Source organism: Gamsiella multidivaricata (assembly GCF_025024155.1).
Source record: "Gamsiella multidivaricata strain RSA 2152 chromosome Unknown BC939scaffold_52, whole genome shotgun sequence".
NCBI classification, from domain to species: Eukaryota; Fungi; Mortierellomycota; class Mortierellomycetes; order Mortierellales; family Mortierellaceae; genus Gamsiella; species Gamsiella multidivaricata.
Genome location: NW_026251760.1, coordinates 86,936 through 103,962, shown reverse-complemented (window position 1 = coordinate 103,962; position 17,027 = coordinate 86,936). Strand labels below are relative to the sequence as shown.

The 17,027-nt window shown below is 48.4% G+C and overlaps 7 protein-coding genes across 7 annotated transcripts; 5 read left to right on the top strand and 2 right to left on the bottom strand.

Moving 5' to 3' along the window:
* Window positions 1-968: 968 nt before the first annotated feature.
* On the top strand, window positions 969-1,779 carry BC939DRAFT_505025 (uncharacterized protein; the record flags this gene model as incomplete). Its single annotated transcript, XM_051560603.1, has 3 exons — window positions 969-999; window positions 1,441-1,468; window positions 1,584-1,779. 3 exons carry the CDS (start codon window positions 969-971, stop codon window positions 1,777-1,779), a joined length of 255 nt encoding a protein of 84 aa, XP_051410095.1.
* A 475-nt stretch (window positions 1,780-2,254) lies between these two features.
* On the top strand, window positions 2,255-5,105 carry BC939DRAFT_505024 (uncharacterized protein; the record flags this gene model as incomplete). Its single annotated transcript, XM_051560602.1, has 2 exons — window positions 2,255-2,560; window positions 2,670-5,105. 2 exons carry the CDS (start codon window positions 2,255-2,257, stop codon window positions 5,103-5,105), a joined length of 2,742 nt encoding a protein of 913 aa, XP_051410094.1.
* A 208-nt stretch (window positions 5,106-5,313) lies between these two features.
* BC939DRAFT_457891 (uncharacterized protein) lies at window positions 5,314-6,883 on the bottom strand. The gene is made up of 4 exons (XM_051556527.1): window positions 6,707-6,883; window positions 6,529-6,593; window positions 6,129-6,328; window positions 5,314-5,958 (listed from the first exon to the last, which is right to left on the bottom strand). The coding sequence occupies exons 2-4, from the start codon at window positions 6,553-6,555 to the stop codon at window positions 5,454-5,456; spliced, it is 732 nt and encodes a 243-aa protein (XP_051410093.1). The 5' UTR covers window positions 6,556-6,593; window positions 6,707-6,883; the 3' UTR covers window positions 5,314-5,453.
* Window positions 6,884-7,576: 693 nt separating this feature from the next.
* BC939DRAFT_457886 (protein-tyrosine phosphatase-like protein) lies at window positions 7,577-8,995 on the top strand. Its single transcript, XM_051556526.1, has 5 exons — window positions 7,577-7,960; window positions 8,134-8,272; window positions 8,452-8,496; window positions 8,625-8,695; window positions 8,798-8,995. Exons 1-5 carry the CDS (start codon window positions 7,626-7,628, stop codon window positions 8,955-8,957), a joined length of 750 nt encoding a protein of 249 aa, XP_051410092.1. The 5' UTR covers window positions 7,577-7,625; the 3' UTR covers window positions 8,958-8,995.
* A 283-nt stretch (window positions 8,996-9,278) lies between these two features.
* BC939DRAFT_380836 (Molybdopterin biosynthesis MoaE) lies at window positions 9,279-9,817 on the top strand (the record flags this gene model as incomplete). Its single annotated transcript, XM_051551748.1, has 2 exons — window positions 9,279-9,393; window positions 9,546-9,817. Coding segments are annotated over 2 exons (387 nt in total), but the record flags the coding sequence as incomplete, so codon positions are not given.
* A 1,719-nt stretch (window positions 9,818-11,536) lies between these two features.
* On the top strand, window positions 11,537-13,421 carry BC939DRAFT_233565 (CP2 transcription factor-domain-containing protein). Its single transcript, XM_051550885.1, has 4 exons — window positions 11,537-11,653; window positions 11,770-11,940; window positions 12,079-12,362; window positions 12,504-13,421. The coding sequence occupies exons 1-4, from the start codon at window positions 11,611-11,613 to the stop codon at window positions 13,353-13,355; spliced, it is 1,350 nt and encodes a 449-aa protein (XP_051410090.1). The 5' UTR covers window positions 11,537-11,610; the 3' UTR covers window positions 13,356-13,421.
* A 395-nt stretch (window positions 13,422-13,816) lies between these two features.
* Window positions 13,817-15,859, bottom strand: BC939DRAFT_233503 (triose-phosphate transporter family-domain-containing protein). The gene is made up of 4 exons (XM_051550884.1): window positions 15,337-15,859; window positions 14,490-14,980; window positions 14,245-14,359; window positions 13,817-14,113 (listed from the first exon to the last, which is right to left on the bottom strand). The coding sequence occupies exons 1-4, from the start codon at window positions 15,663-15,665 to the stop codon at window positions 13,978-13,980; spliced, it is 1,071 nt and encodes a 356-aa protein (XP_051410089.1). The 5' UTR covers window positions 15,666-15,859; the 3' UTR covers window positions 13,817-13,977.
* Between the last annotated feature and the right edge of the window lie 1,168 nt (window positions 15,860-17,027).

Below are 17,027 nucleotides of genomic sequence, written 5' to 3'. Positions count from 1 at the left end.
CTAGTCTAGCTATCTCCTGTTGGCGGTTGCTTGCACGGTTGCATAAGATGTAATCAAATATGCAAGCGTCTATGCAGTCGTGCAGCCAACACCGATATGCGAAAACTCTTGTGGGAGCGCCTTGTGTCGTTCAGCATGCTATTACCGCGTGGCGCGTAGGGACATCGCAATAAAGGAAAGTAAGGGAGGGCGCGACTTATTTCCTCTCGAGGATCAAAGAATGAAAATGTAAGACAACATACGCGTAAGATATGTTCTGCGGGCATGATGGCTTGCAAGCCCGGTGGCTGAAGAGCAGCCGCTTGGAAACTCAAGGGATGAAAGCAAGGGCGTGCAGCTTTTGTTCATAGAGCGTTCCGAAGCATCCAGCACGTGTCTCTCGCGCTGGCCCGTTGAGGTCCTGAAAGAGAGAGAAGACGGCCTCGATGAGCGGATGGACGCGTGTGTCGGTTTCCCCTGCTGGGGAGACCCAAGTTAGCGACGTGTGTCCTCCTTTGGGCGTTTGTACAAATGGAGGAGATGCAATTTTTAGAATAAGGTTCGCATATATTAGTATAACACGCAATAAATTATTAAATGAGCCTGGGCGCAAGATGCGCTAGCTGGTCTCTGAGGAAGTGCGAAGCACCTCTTTCCATACTACATCCACATACAACCTGGGAAAAAGTAAATGTCCATGGTAACAGGTATTGCAGCGGCTCTTGACATGATGACATTCATATGGATAGACTTACCCCGTCATGGACGTTAATAAAAGGTATCCATTCACGATACTGTGTCTGAGCTGCAATTGGTGCGGCTCGCTTCGCTATCACTTTGCTGCCGGACTTTTATTTGTAGGTGCTAAGTTAAGGCTTTTCCCCGGTTCCGGTAAAACTCACAGGCAAAAGAGGGCAAGATGAAGAGGATCGGGCGGACTAGCGCGATGAAGATGATAATTACATTTGTGTTCCATGAGAGAAATAGACATGTCCGAGATTGTCTCGACAGAAGCCATGCGTAAGATTAGTGGACTAGTATTATTATAGAGAAACGATATGAAGCTGGCGCCTACTCTGGTCTAATTATTGAAGACTTTATTTGCCAGGCAGACGGGGAGTGTTATCGATCGTCTTTTTTGTGTCCCCATCTTCTCAGGACAGGCCGCTCTTTACCTCCCTTCAGCTCCTTCTTCGACTCCTTCGCCACCGCTTCATTCCCCCTCTCATCTTCCTCTCCTTCCTGAACACCCTTTTCCCTATCCCTTTGCCGTCGCCCCTTCCTCTCGCCAGGGCGTCTGCAGTGTTACAGCTCTCTCACTTGTCCCTAACGCCACCACTCCGACCTACAGCCCCGGTCCTTCTTTACACTCTCCCCTCACTCTGACAAGGACATCCATCTCGACCCGCCTACTTCACTTTCCTTCCCTTGCCCTAACTCTTACTCCAACTCTCAACACAGCTTGTCTCTATCGCCAGCAAAACGAAAGGTGCGTGTGACGAATTAGTCCGACTAATTTTTAATTGAGTTTTCTTGGCCTCAGGGGGAGGAAAAAAGTTGTAACGGGCTTGCTCTTGTGCTTTACTTGTTAAACACAACTGCAGCTGTCTGAAAGCAACAACAGGAGCAGGAAGACAACAACAACAACAACAACAACAACAACAACAACAACAACAACAACAACAACAACAGCAACAGCAACAGCAACAGCAACAGCAACAGCAACAGCAACAGCAACAGCAACAGCAACAGCAACAGCAACAGCAACAGCAACAGCAACAGCAACAGCAGAGAGGATGACTTTCCAATCCAGCAGCAACTGTATCCATTTAGATAAAAAATCTGACATGTAGGAGTGCCATCGACTCCAATTTCTATTGGTCTCCGCCGTTCTTTCATTTCGCTCTTTTATTTTTTTGTGGGATGCTCGCCAACTCTATCTCCCATCAGAAAGAAACCATCCATGTTCCTGGATGTCCTCCAGCTGTCCAGCGGCGACTATTTCCCCCCGTCAATAATCTTTGTCCAGCATTGGCGCCCACCTTCTTCATATACCCCGCTCGTCGTAGCGAGGGGCATGTGCAATGCAACCTTGCATTTCCATGTACTGCTTAGGGGCTCAATTTATAGTTGAAGTTCAAAAATATCGTGAGCAACTCAGAGCCATGGATGAGAACGGGTTTTGTCCTGCAAGACATCTACAGAAACTCAATACGATGGTTCAGGGCTGTGTGCTCACTAGCTGATTTGACATCTTTACTAGATAGAGATCACAATGCAGATCCTTTCCTCGAAATGCACGGCCACCGTGGCCCTGGTGGCTCTGTCGTCCCTGTCCTGGATCAACGGCGTCGCCGCCAACATCAAGTTCTTACCCATCAACATTACCATGATCAATCCTGGTGAAATTATGACCATCAGGTGGGCCCAGGCCAACGTCAATGCTACCGCCTTAAATGTCGCTCCCTTCAACTTGGTTCTCCGTGCCTTGACCGGGCAGAGTTATGACCTCAACAAAGGAATTAAGCAAGATCTGCTTCAGGTGCAGGCCACCATTCCCAGCGAGGCAACCGGTGGACTGGTAGGCGACTCCTTCACGCAATGAATGCTTTAGATTAAGCTCCGCTATCCGTAACAGTTCTCTAATAGCCCTTCTCCTGGAAACATCTTTTCTGCCTTTGGAACAACAGCATAGTTTTTACGCAGACTACACAGGAGCTGATGATCTGAAAAGTGTCAGCACGAACCAGTTCAATGTTAGTGGCGCAATTGTCACAACCACGAGCCCTGTGCCTGCCCCCACGGGCACCACAGCTACTGGCGCTGCCGGAGCGAATGCAACACCGACCCATGACGCTGGGCAATCAGGACTCTCTGGCACCGTCTTGGGCGGCATCATCGGCGGAGTGGCTGCCTTCCTCATACTTGTCGCACTCATCTTCTTCTTCAGACATCGCCGTCGCGTTCGCGAACGTAGCGAGCACACTCGTTTGGAGGATACAAAGGATAGCTATAGCGAGACATCCATTGCCCGCTCCGGTCCTCCAGGTGGACCAGCCATCTTTAACGATAAGGAAGCTGACATGGTACCAGTCCCTCTGTCAGGCCCTAGCCCACGTCCTCCTCGTCCAGATGAGCACCAACAAGATGGCGGCCCTCGATCCCAGCACCCGATGTATGCAAGCAGCAATGGTATCAGGAATCCCTTTGATGGACCAGAGGAGACAGCTATGGCTTCTGTCGTGATGGGCGGGGCCACATCCCTCTCGCCCAGGCAGCAGCACCAGCCCTATCAACCTCCCCAGCTCAACCAGCAGCCTTCTCGCCCAATGCAGCAGCAGCAGCAGCAGCAGCAGCCCTACGGCATGGGTAGCCCCATGCAGCGCACCCAAAATCCCTATCAGCAGAACCGCGACTCGATCGAGTCTGAACCCGAGTCCGCGTATGATCCCGCTCACATTCGTATGACGAACACCAACAATGGCGGCAATGCACCGATCCAGCGTAACGACTCGAACTCAATGATGCATGCAGGCGCAATTGGACCACCCTCGGAGCGATCAATCCTGAGTAACCCTCGCCAGCAGCACCAACAGAACCCCTTCCAGGACCGTGAGCTTATGGCTGCGGCTACCGGTGCTGCTATTGGTGTTGCTGCCCATCAACAGGACTCGAACCTTCCTGTTCAGGCTCAACGTCAACCTGCGCAGAACCAGCACGTGAACAATGTGGTGCCAAGCCAGAGCCCCATGTTCCGCTCTACTACGCCTCGCTTGAGGGAAATTGAGATGCAGCCATTAGACGTCCAACAGCATCAATATGAGCAACAACAGCGCATGTTGCAGCGTCAGCAACAGCAGCAACAGCAGCAGCTGCTGCAACAACAGCAGGAGCAACAAGAAAAGGCAATTCCTCAACCTGCTCCGCAGCTGGCATCCCAGCCTCCCCAGATCCAGGCTCCAGCATCTGCCGCTGCGCCAGCACCTATTCCTACACCTGCACCTGCAGAGACAGCTGCGCCCGCTCATCCATTCAACCCTACACTGTACGATGACAAGACCGAGCTCGATGAAGACGGTGCGCCTGTCTATAACGGCTACCGCGATACCATCTTTGGTGCCTACTCTCAGCCTTTAGGTGACGACGAGGATGACGACGAGGAAGAAGCCCCGGTACCCATTGTTCCTCTATCAGCTTTGGCCAAGACACGGCCTGCGGAGCAACAGTCGGCCCAAGGTACGAGTACCACCGAGGGTGCGCCTGGGGTCCAGCGTAAGAAATCCGTCAAGTTCACGGGCGTTCCTGTCTCCGGTCCTATTGAGGTCTCAGCGACGAACCAAAGTCAGGCTCAGCCATCTCAGTTTCAGCACCAGCACCAAGAGCGCTTGAGTCACCATGGCGACGACGAAAGCGACGATGATTACGAGGACGTATACGAGGATAGGAGTGAGGATGAGGATGATATCAAGATGAGACTCATGGAGACCGAGGTCCCAAGCCCGGCTTCTGCCCACGCGCGCCCTCCTGTCATAAACACATCCCCATCTAGCAGCGTCCCTATGGTCCAGCAGCAGCAACAGAATGCGCTCTCGCCTGTTCGCTCCCCGGACGGAACTTATAGCGCTGCTTCAAGTCCGTTCCAGCAGCAGCGCCAGCCGCAGTATCCTGTTCCTTTAAATACTCAACCACAGATGAATTTTTCCAGCTCAGGATCTGTGTCCTCGATAGGCGATGGATTCTACCAGGATGTTCTTGCGGCGGTTGATAAGAACGCGAGGACGCTTCCTTCTGCGACTTCCCCAACGTCGCCTACGCAATATATCCAGCAGCAACGTACCCCGGCCCATCAGCTCCACCATCTGCAGCCCATTCATGTGGAGCGTGAGGTCTTTGGTGCACCTTCACCTAGGATGACCCCATCTTCTGCCGCTAACAACAATAACCAGCAGCAGCAGCAGCAGCAACAACAAGGCAGCGGATACCCTTCACCACCAACACCTACATCTTCGAAGCCCGCGTTGTCGCCCCGATCTGCAGCTCGCCCCCCAGTGGGTCAGAAGCAACAGCAGCAGCAGGAGCAGAGACATCCGGCTGATGCAGATTTCTACGAGTCCTCGCTTCTGTAAAAACATAGCATTTCGTCCGCTTCATCTATTCTTTGTAGATTAGGGTACATCATTTCATCCTCCACCATCTATCCATACTACGACTAGTAACACCACCACTACCACCACAACTTAGACAGCATGTTAAAGCTTATCCTTTTGTCTTTTCTTTTTTTTTTTTTTTTTTTTTTCAATAACGAATGTGAATTACGCACTCCTTTTAGAGAGTCACATTTATGCTCTTGCTGATGAATATTATGAATTTTTATGCGTCATGCATTATGCAGCAAGCGATTGACTTGAACAGATTGGTAGGTCGGTAGGTTGATATTTATTTTATTTTCCATTCGATAACCATGCTCCTTGAGGCTATGAGCTCCTGGTGGCATGAGTACTCTTCCTGAATAGATTAAACCTCATTTCTTTCCGCTTCTTCAGCTCCTTCTGCTGGGCTCTGTACTGTCCCTCTGCCTGGTCCTCAAAGAAACTGGGCTCGTACACAGCCAAATGTCCCTTGATCCTCTGAACATAACCCTCGACCGCGATCCCGTTTCCAAAGCTCTCCAGAAAGGGCTTATGACAGTAGGGCTCTGTGTTCGCATCCAATTCCATCAAGCACTCCCAAAAATCCTGTGCGCCCCCAGCTGGATAGGGAAATCGGATATAATCCATTGCGAAGACGACCATTGGCGGATTTGGCAGCTTGAGATGCTCCTGGATCTCACGGGACCACGCCATGAGGGGCACGCGTGATTGGGTCGGGGGAAGGAGTTCAGGGGTGGCATGTGTGAAGACGACGATGAGCTTTGACCAGAAGGCCGGGGTGAAGAGGTCCTGGTAGGTCTGGAGGGTTTGGTGGAACGTATTGTCGTATCTACAATTGTCGTGTTCAAAAGAGTAGGTTTAGATTGGTTAATGGACTTGTGAAACAGGTTCGTTTCGTGTGACAAAATGAACGGATGAAATATAAAACAGACAAATAAAAGTACGCCGTTCATCCGCTGCCCTGAATTTTTTTATAAATATCTATAAAAAAAAACTCACCGGTAGCGTGTACATTTGACGACAAACAAGAAGGCGTCGACACCAGCCGCGACTTTCGTCAGGAGAGCTCCGATCTCCTTGACTCGGTTAGGGTCATGCAACTTGCCATTGAACGAGGGCGTATCGATACAGTGCATCACCGGATTCGTGGGTATGTTTAGGAAATGGTTCGTGGCCTTGTCCACATGCTGTGTTACTTCCTATTAGACCCAACAGAAGAGAAACATAAATGTATGCGAGGCAGTTAGCATGGTAGAAACACCATACAGAGGATAAATACTGTACATGGATATAGACACAAGGGAGGGGTCAAGCATCGTGCGTTTCATGTCATAGTCGGATTGGATTGAGCTGGAGCTGTTGGAAAGAGGGTTCGATCAAAGGCCATGTCGGGACTTACACTGACAGAAGCCTTGGTCACGAACATCTGTCGACCGAGAATGGCGTTCAGCAGCGTGCTTTTGCCTAAGGAAGGAAAGTCGATCAAGAACCAGGGTATGTCAACTAAAGGCTTTGCGCTCTTTTAAATTTAAATATTCGACGTTCCTAAAGCAGAATGGATGGAAGAATGTATATACCTTCGCCGCTCTTGCCCAGTGCCACTATCGTGAACTCGCGCGTTGGCGTTGTCTGCTCCTGCTCCTGCTCCTGCCCCTGCTCCTGCTCCTGTTTCTGTTGCTGTTGCTGTTGCTGTTGCTGTTGCTGTTGCTGTTGCTGTTGCTGTTGCTGTTGCTGTTGCTGTTGCTGTTGCTGTTGCTGTTGCTGTTGCTGTTGCTGTTGCTGTTGCTGTTGCTGTTGCTGTTGCTGTTGCTGTTGCTGTTGCTGTTGCTGTTGCTGTTGCTGTTGTTGCTGTTGCTGTTGATGTTGTTGCTGGTACTGTTTTGACACTGAAGCCTGAGGATATTGCTGCTGGTTATATTGCTGTGAATATGGATTTGGCGATGCCTGATTCTTGGACGACTTATTATGGGTATACATTCTTGTTCCCTTTATTTTCCTCCTTCGGCTTGGCTTGTGTTGTCAAGGGATTACCTGGGCAAGGCGAGTCCAGATGGGATGGAAGAGGAGTGTGTAGAATGAAGGAAGGAAAGAATGAGGGAAAGACAAGAGGAATGCGGAGAGGGGATGAAAGAAGAAGGAATGAAAGGAAGTGAAGAACAAATTGGATTTTTGGTATTCATATTCATCCAATTCAAAATAGAGGGCAAGAGGGAGGGCCATATACCATCCCATGCCCATATCGCAGACAGGCACATTACTGGTCCTACTATCGGTGTCAAACCCCACTTCTCAAAATAGGTCAATGGGCCCCATCGTTCCCATCGTTCTTATCGTTGTCAATTTGGCTGCTGCATGCTTCGGCAGTACTTTCTTGCGCATGGTGATAATGTGCATTGCCACAACAGAAGGCAGACAGCAGGGTCCTTCTCCTTCACTGCCAAGAAGGGAATAGCACGTAAATTCTCCATGCCTGTGACTGTCCTCAAAGTGTGAATAATGGGCCAAGCGAACAAACTCCAACCGTCGTCCTTCTTGGCATTCTTCATTCCCCATTCTTCACTCGTCATCCCTCATCCAGTCTCCAACGCTAACATCTCTCATCCTCCATTTCCTTCTCATACCACCCTCTTAATGCCTCGTGTCAGCATCAGCCCGATTCATGTCGGGGACCTCAACTTCTTGATCCTCGACTGTCCTTCGGATGCGGTCTTGCCCGCTTACATGCCCGTTCTCGAGGAAAACCATGTCACCGATCTCGTTCGTATTTGCGAGGGCAGTCCCTACAACATTAAACCGCTCAACGACGTCGGCATCCGAGTGCACGACGACATGTATGCTCTTTGCTTTTTTTTTTTTTTTTTTTTTTTTTTTTTTTTTTTTTGTCGCAGTGGAAAATGAGTTTCATATTTATAAAGCCAAATGGACACTGCTTATTTTTTTTACCTATCGATTATCTGTTTAATAACTTTACCTTCCTTGGATATGCCTTGGAATGTTCAATTAGGAAATTCACCGATGGCACAGCGCCTGGAAAGGATGTTGTCGCGAGATGGCTGGAACTGAACGACCAGGTCTTTTTCAACTCGCCTGAAAAGGGTCGTTGCATCGCCGTTCATTGCGTCTCCGGCATTGGAAGAGCACCGGTACGAGAGGCACCGAATCTTTCAAATGACGACCGCTCCTTCTTCTTTTGCGCAGAAGGAACACCATCATCATTGCATTTCTGGGCAAGCGTGCACCTGAAGAAGACGCAGGAAACCTGGTTCAACGTACTAATATGACATCAACGTGACTCCTTTGCATTTATGATATTCACAATTAGGTTCTTGTGGCCATCTCGCTCATCGAGGGAGGCATGGATTCCCTGGTAAATGTCTTGAAGCGCATACTTTGGATACTTCTATGCATTCTCGAAAATGTGGGAGCCGTTTTTCGAGTGCGGACCAAATTATTTCCAGGAAGCCATGCTGACATTTCTTTCGCTGCTATTCATAGGATGCAATTGCCTACATTCGAAAGGTTAGAAGAGGCGCCCTCAACCGCAACCAAGTTGCATTCCTGGACGGGTAAGGCAACATAATCAACATGGCACTTTTTTGATCCTGGGATCCTGGGAGATGTTTATTTGTGCCATGATACTTACTACCCTTTATTCTTTGACTTTGCAGGTACAAGAAACGGAAAAATGGTTTCGCGGCGAAAAAGGCAGCGGGCATTACCAATGGCGCCACCAACTCATCGACTTCGTCTAGTCTGCCTGCTGCATCAGGGCCTGGGATCGAGAAAAAGAAGACTGGGTTTATATCCAAGATGTTTGGAAAAAAATAAATGAACTAGGAAGCCGCTGTTCTTTCTTTATTCTATTGTCTTCATCGCCTGTGTGTTAACTTGTTAATGAACATGGGGTATCAGAGCCGAAAAAGATAACTAAGCCGTGCGAATCTTGATCGTCCTTGGTCGATACCCCGCGCTCAATTGACCCCACTTGTTTCTGTCCGTTGATTCGCGCGACCGGAAACTTTATTTTGCGCAGTGGCAGTCCGTTCGTTCAGGCTGCATCTCTCTTCCTCTACTCATTCCTCGCGTCAACCCATCGTACTATTTCCTTGGACATTCCTCACCTCGACATCTGTTTCGACTATGAAAGACATTGTGAAGATCACCAGCGACACGATCAGTCTGGACGAATTCGCGAAGGCTGTGCAGGACCCTAAAGCAGGCGCTATATCGACCTTCTCGGGCACCACACGCGACAACTTTGAAGGTAACAACAACCGCTGAGCAGGTCGGGAAGATTCAATTCCATGCAGTCAGCCATCTCTCTTTATTTATCGGCATTGCGCGCTGGGACAGACCGATGTCACTCACAATGCCCCGCCTCCTTTGTACACACTTCTCGTCTCACAACCCAAAAAGACAAGGAGGTCAAGACGCTGGCCTATGAAGCGTATATTCCTATGGCAGAAAAATCGATGAAGTCGTTGATTACGGCCGCACGGCAAAAGTGGGACGATTTGATCCATGTGGCGATCGTGCACAAGATCGGTGATTGCCCTGTGGGAGAAACCAGTGTAGTGATCGCGGTATCGTCCGGACATAGGAAACAGGGGCTCGAGGCTGTGCACTGGTTGATCGATGAACTAAAGGTCCAGGTGCCGATTTGGAAGAAGGAGGTCTATGTCGATGGTGGCCCTAATGGAACCGACGGAGGCGAGGTCTGGAAGGCAAACAATGCTTTGCCATGAAGAACAGGAAGGACTATAACAGGCATAGGAAGCAATAAAAAATGGAACAAGCATGAGCAGACAGGACAAGGGAATTGAGATGAGAAATAGATAGCATGCACGCCTAGAATGGCAGGTGCTAGGTCTGTTTTTCATCTACGCCGTCGTAATGTACTTCTGCCCGGATAGAGCTCCTTAGGCATTGTGATTGGAGTGTATGTACTTTGGATTGTCACACGGGCATGGCACCTTGCAAAGGAAAGTAGCACAGGCGCAGATGGAGGAGGAAAGAGCCCTGTTTCGATATTCGCATCGAGTCCGCACCGAGTCCGCACCGAGTCCGCACCGAGGTCGCATTGAACCCGCATCAAATCGTAAACGACGAGGCTTTGCATGAATGAACGGTGCAGCATGACCATTGACTGGGCGCCATGCACACTGTTAGTCTAAATGGAGAATGGGTTGGCATGTTGTGTTGTATATCCTTTCAAATGCAAGGTCGCGCTTTTAAAAAAGAAAAATGGAAACCAGTTTTTGTGGATACGTATTTTGTGCCGAGAGGAGTCAAGTCGATCTGTTGGAATAACGGGTTCAAGGCAAGTTTCCTGTTTCTTGAATTGGTTTGCTTGCTGCTTTTGCTCATCCTTCTCGCACCTTTTACTTTCTTTCTTTCTTTCGTTCTTCTTTCTTCCTTCACCCATTTCTTTCTTTCTCTCTCTCACCCCCTCCTCTCATCCTCATCTTCTTTCTTACTTACCCTCATCAACCAAAGCTGCATTTCACCCCCCCCCCCCCCCAGGGCGTATGTGTATGCACCTTCCCTTCTTCCTTCCACCAATAAACGCGACACAGAGGCACATCATACAAAAATAAAGTGAGCTTTCTTTCGCTTTCTTTCGCTTTCTTCGCTTTCTTCACAGCAGCCAGCCACTGAATACCTCTTCTCAACTCGACTCGGCTCATCCACCATGTCCTCATCCCTCGACCATGTCAACAGCAGCAACGATACCAACAACAACGGTAATAGCAACAGCAGCAGTAACAGCAACAGCAACAGCAGCAATGGCAACCATAATGGCCATTATAATGTAGGATATCCCAGCCAACAGCAGCAGCAGCAGCAGCAGCAGCAGCCAAGGCATCCACTGCACCATCCTCAACAGCAACAGCAGCAGCCGATGTTTTATGCTCAGCAGGATTATCCTCCACAGGGCATACATCAGCGCCAGCAGCAGCCTCAGCAGCAACAACAGCGCCAGATGAGTGCTCCATTCGCGCAACAGCAACAACAACGCCCGTCTTCACCGCCAGGACCCCAATACAGTTCAGGCCATGATCTGTCACGGCAAACCCACTACAGTCAGCACCAGCATGCTCTTCAGCAACAGCAACAGCAGCCATTTGATGGACACAATCAGCAAGGACAGACTCAACAGGCGTACAGTTCAAACCAGCAGCCGCAACCGCAGCAACATTATTCACAACAAGGGCAAAGCCATGGCCAAGCACAACAGCTACAACAGGGACAAGGCTACACGCAAGAACAGGCAGAGCAGCAACAAGGATCGGCATCGGCATCGGCGTCCGTCTCAGGGTCCTCGCCTCCCAGGTCCGAGAACGACTCCAAGTAAGTGTGGAGCTACGTTGGACCATTGTTTATTCCAATTAGGCTAGTTTTGCTCACCTGTTTTCCCTTCTCTGCTCTCCAATCGTTCAGTCTTAGGTTCAGGATTACCCTTGAAGCCCAGACTGCTGCTATGCAGCGGCAAGACGAGACTCCAGTGACATATCTCAATAAAGGTGACTAGAACAAGACATGGCAGAGCCCATTCATGTTATCGTTGACTTTTTTTAAAAAAAAAAAAAATCAAACATGCAAAGTTGACGGATCTATTTTGCTCCTGAATTTTCTTCAGGTCAATTCTACACTGTGGGACTCGAGGATACGGAAGAGTACGATGGCGAGATCACAAGTGTTATCAGGGTGACCTTCCACGACGCGTCCCATCGACGACTTGCGGCGCGGTACTGGAGCTTTTGGTTGAGTCAACAGGCCAACCCCAAAAGTGCAAGAGCTTTGGATATCGGTAAGGGGAGAATAAGGAAGAAAGAAGACAAGTAAATAGGAAACTCAGCCTGCTTAGCCAAGCAGATGCGTGTATGCAAACCATGGAATGGTACTAAAAAAATTTTCTTAACTTCGGTTTACACCAACTTTATTTCAGAAAAAGCGTTGTCGAGTGGGATGCTAGAAGTGCAGTCCAAGACGTTTGATCGGATCTCGTTCAGGTGGAACGGTAGGGCGGGGGCAAAACTTATGGTGCGGTTCAATTGCCTGTCGACGGACTTTTCGCGCATCAAGGGTGTCAAAGGCATTCCGTTACGGGTTCATATGGATACGTATCTGGACAATGTTGGTGGGCACAGTAGCGGCAGTGCCAGTAACAACAAAGGAGATGGCCCAGCCATGGAGCGAGCGTTCGCAAAGATCAAATTGTTCCGTGATAAGGTAAATTCCAATGCATCTCGGTATCGCTGTAATTTTATTTTTTATACATTGCTGTTTATTTATTTGCATGTTTGTTTGTGGCAAAAAAAAAAATCAACAGAATTGGGGATTTAAACGTGATAAACCTTATTGTTTTTATAGGGTGCGGAACGCAAGAATAAGGACGATCATAAACATCTGGAAAAGATGTGGGACAAGATGCGGGGCAAGAATGCAGATACGAACCCATTAGTCAACATGCTGGCGCCCGTCCAGAGCGTGTCACTGTTCTCAGAGTGCACAGATCCTCCAGAGGGGTCGGGCGAGGACGAGACCTTGGACTTGTCGGAGACCCTGGCTCACGATCAAGACGCGACTGATAGTGGTGGGGCAACTGGTGGAGAGCATTACGACGCAGGATCGTCTTCGCGACAAGACCATGATGGTTTATCGAGCACAGGAGATCAGCCTACGTCTCTGGCTCCTGCGAACAAGAAGCGACGTCGTGCTGCCGAGAGCGGAGGAAATAATGGCTCGGGCAATGGAATGACTAGCAACGGCAATGGGAACAGCAACAACAACGGACTCTACGATCCACAGCACTCTCAGGTCGGAATGGCATCATCATCCGCATTAATTCCTTCGCACGGTGGCGGCGGAGGAGCACTTGCGACATCAGCGGAACTGCTCCTGGATAGGGATCCGAGCTATGTACCACAGGCGCGCAAGAAGCGGCCGGTGCTTTGTCTGTACATCAAGATCGGGGGCGAAGCCGTGTATCGGGCCGTATATCTGGAGAAGTGCACGCTTGCGGATCTGATCCAGAAACTGTCCGAGAAGCTCGAGATCCAGTCGTCAACGATCTCGTGTGTATATAGAAAGACGATTAAGAAGGAGCTGATGGTCCGGGTCGACGATGCGATGGTCGCCCAGATGACGGACGAGCTCGATATGGTGGTCGAGTATGACTTTAATCAACAAGATGGAAGCGTTAACCTGACGCTCAAGTACTGACGAAGTGGTCAAGAATAATGATAATGATAATGATAATAATAACCAATAATAAAAAATAATAAAGTTGAAAAAAGAATACTGCCTTGCTTCCATGCCTTCTAACCTTTTTCTCATTCATCATCTCCTTGTCCATGTATCTTCCTCCTTGACAGTAGCAATCTCATCTGAAAAACGAATATGGAACTGCCGAAGCGATCGTTTTTTTTATCTTATTTTTTATTTCTTATGTATTTTTTATTTCATCGCACCCTGGGTATGCAGGCTGTTTGCTGTAACTGGCTCTATTTGATTTTGGCTTAAAGTCGGAATGAGGAAAGGGGTTTCGGTTTTGTTCTTTCTTTCTTTTGGTCTGTATCTGATGCGAGGCAAGATGTGGGACATTAGATGAAATGCAGTGTCATGATGGTGAAAGGCTTCAAGAAAAAAGGTACGATTACAAAATGAGAAAAAAGAGAAATAGTCATAGCGAAAATAGGGATATATCACGATAAAAAAGTCCAGCTCTACGTGATATTCGACGGCGAAAATGTCCCCCAAAAAAAAAGTGAAAAAGTGAAAAAGAGAATAGAAAGGTTGGAAGGGAGTGTTTGTTCCTGAAAGGGTCGTACCAGGTATTTTTTTTCTACTGGTTCAATATCTTGACGTTCAAGAGCTCCTCGCCGTCCTTTTCTGAGAGTGTTGGTTCACTGGGTGATGGTTGAGGGAGCGCTGGTGTTGGAGGCCGCATCCGCTGAGCCTTTTCCCGAAGATCCACATAGCTATATTCAAACAAACAAAAAAAAAATAAGATCAGTAATAGAACTCCTTTTTTTTGTGCATCGCATCGAGAGTTTGCGTGGCAACCAGCTGTGGCAATGGCTGTGGCTGTAGCTGTGCGTAGAAAATATACCTGTAGCATGCGCCTCCAAGAAGAGTCATGATAATGCCCAGTCCATTCAAGAATCCGATCTTGGTGTTGAACACCGTCACCGCAACAACGATCGACAGCACTTGCTTGACATTAGCTACAAACACAAGAGCCAAAGAAATAAAACACGCACACAGACACAAATGGTTAATTTTCTTCTCTATCACCCCAAGGCAAAGACAAAGACAAAGTAAACTGCTCTTTCGTATCAAAAACTCCTTCTTTACCTGCGACGGTCATGGTAAGAGCGCTGGTCTTCTTGTTGGCGGTAAATGAGACGTAGTTGAGGAAGAAGGCGATAACACCATTGACCATCAAAGCCAAAACAAGCTTATAACTCATTTCCGTCCTACAGAATGACACCACCTCGTCCAACTCGCCCTTCATCCAGGAGAAAATAACCGTCTGCACAAATGCCAGAGGACTCATGCGGAGCAGCAAATCGAGAGGGTGAAGTTGAAGCCGTCCAACCTGGATTCGGTTCGTCACCACCGTCTTTGTTGCAGCCAACACTGTGCCCAAAATCGTGAGGAAGAATCCCATTGCTGTGTAAGAATAGTCCCCGACCGTGGCCATGTATACTCCCAGAAGCAGAGGAACCAACGACAGATAGGTCATGGCGCTGTATTTCTTGCTAAGGAAGGCGACCGAGATTGCAATAGTGAAGACTGGCGTCATGGCACGTACGACCTGGTGAAAGGCTACAGATACTTCGTTTCTATTGACAGATCGGTGAAATAAATATAAAAAAAAAAAGTCATTAGAATCCAGAACACGTCCAATCTGCTTTTTGTTGCTTAGCCAACCTAGCCAACCGCAAAGTCCGAGTCCCTGCTTGGCTCCCTCTGAACTCTGGACTATCTCTTCTCGAGACACAAGATGGCGATGTTATCCCGGATTCAGCCCTGAAGTCCTTTTTTTTTCTGTTGCTGTTGGACCTCGCACAACCTGCTACTCTTGATGTTCTGGCAGCGCATCCTCGCCACCACTCCTCTCAAGATATAAACTGAGAGCACCATTCGGATTCGCCCACTCCAGATCAGAGACAAAAAGTACAAGCAAAGAGGCACTTACAATGAGACGTTACTGATAGCAATGTTGAGTGTGTACAGAAATGAAAACGATAGCATGATCATGTTCTCCTGCTCGCCAAGTTGTGTGGGTGTGAAGTACCCCATCTGTCCCATGATATAGGCGCCGACACCGGAACAGAGCGTATGGATACCCGTGAGGGTCCAAGGGAATCCAAAGTGAAATGTGCTGAGGATGGCCTTGTTGTAGATCGTCAGAGTGAGGTTGAGGAAGAAGTACATGGCCAGCCATGAGTACGACGTGTCAACCTTGCCCGGCCTGCTCGCTCCTGCAGAGAGTTGAAGAGGATGAGGTCGATCTTTTCCGAGCATTCTTTTTTCTGTACTGAGTTAATGGGTCGTAGAGATGAGTCGATGAGAGATCTTGTATTGAAGAGTTGTTAGAAAGAAGATGCGACAGATCTAGTTTATGATGACGGTAGATGAAAGGAAGCGAGTTAGAGGCGTGCCTTTTTAAAAGTGCGAGATCTTTTTTTTTTTCAGGGGTAAAAACGAGATGCTGCCAAGATTCACCACAGATGAGGATATTCATCGGTATTTACAATCAGCAAAGAAACAGAGATGGCATGAGAAGGGTCCAAGGCGAACGAGTGGCAGGGGAAATTGTAATTTATAGAGCGCAACAGGACGTTGATGGAAGAAACAGAAGAGGAAACAAAGGGACCGGCAAGGAGTCCAAACGGACAAGGACCTTTAATCAATCAATGGTGGCTATCAAAAGTCTGTAGAAACAACTATGCTTATCACCGGTTCTTCCTCGTGGCTCTAGTCCTCCCTGCCCCAACTCTACCAACTCTATTCGCAGATATAGCGACAGAGTGTGTTGTGTTCTCCAATTTTGATTAACCCGATCTTGTTTGTGAAATAAAATAAAAAATAAAAAATAACCCTGTTATTTCAGAGGACTGCGGTCTAGGGCGAAGAGGTGACCGATTGTCCAATTGATCTGGGGAGTGGTGTTCTAATGAGCTGCATCCGATCCATGTATGGGCATATCAAGTACATTCACGGAGAATTACCATCCCCATTGGATACGATCGTTCGGTCAATGCTGCTCCCTCTCACAGCCGGAATGTGGATGAACATTAAGAAAGATGCGTTGGCTGAACACACAGCGCGCGGGCTCGAGGAAATTGGCTGTCTCAAAAGACAAATATTGATAGGATTTACCCGGGGATTCATAAAAAAGAAAAAAGAAAAAAACTTACGGCGCAATGGTCCAGGCGTATGTAAGTTGCTGCAAGTCCTCTTGGTTGGTTGTTTGGTCCGAGACTGGTCAGGTTGAATGAAAGATGAGACAAAAAAGTTTGGGTGATGCAGAAGAATGAATAAGCAAATGCAAGGCGAGCAAAGGAGGGAGGGAATGAGTAAAAGTAAATGAAGTAACTGTTCGAAAAGAGGAAAAGAAGAAAAGAAGAAAGAGGAGAGGAGATCAAGAGCTTTAGAAAAAAAGAAAACGTGTGCTAATTATATGCGCACTCCATCAGAACCTCGATTGGATAAAGGCAAGGCAAAAGACATGGCCAATGGACAGGTTTCAGTGTTCTTTTGCTCGGTAAAGAAAGCGTTTCCGCACTCCTCCTCTTCACCCTGGCCGTGGAAGCCCTTGTATGCTATTGACGCGATGAGGATACCGGTGATGTTATGATGATAATCTCCAGCACCGAAAGGGTT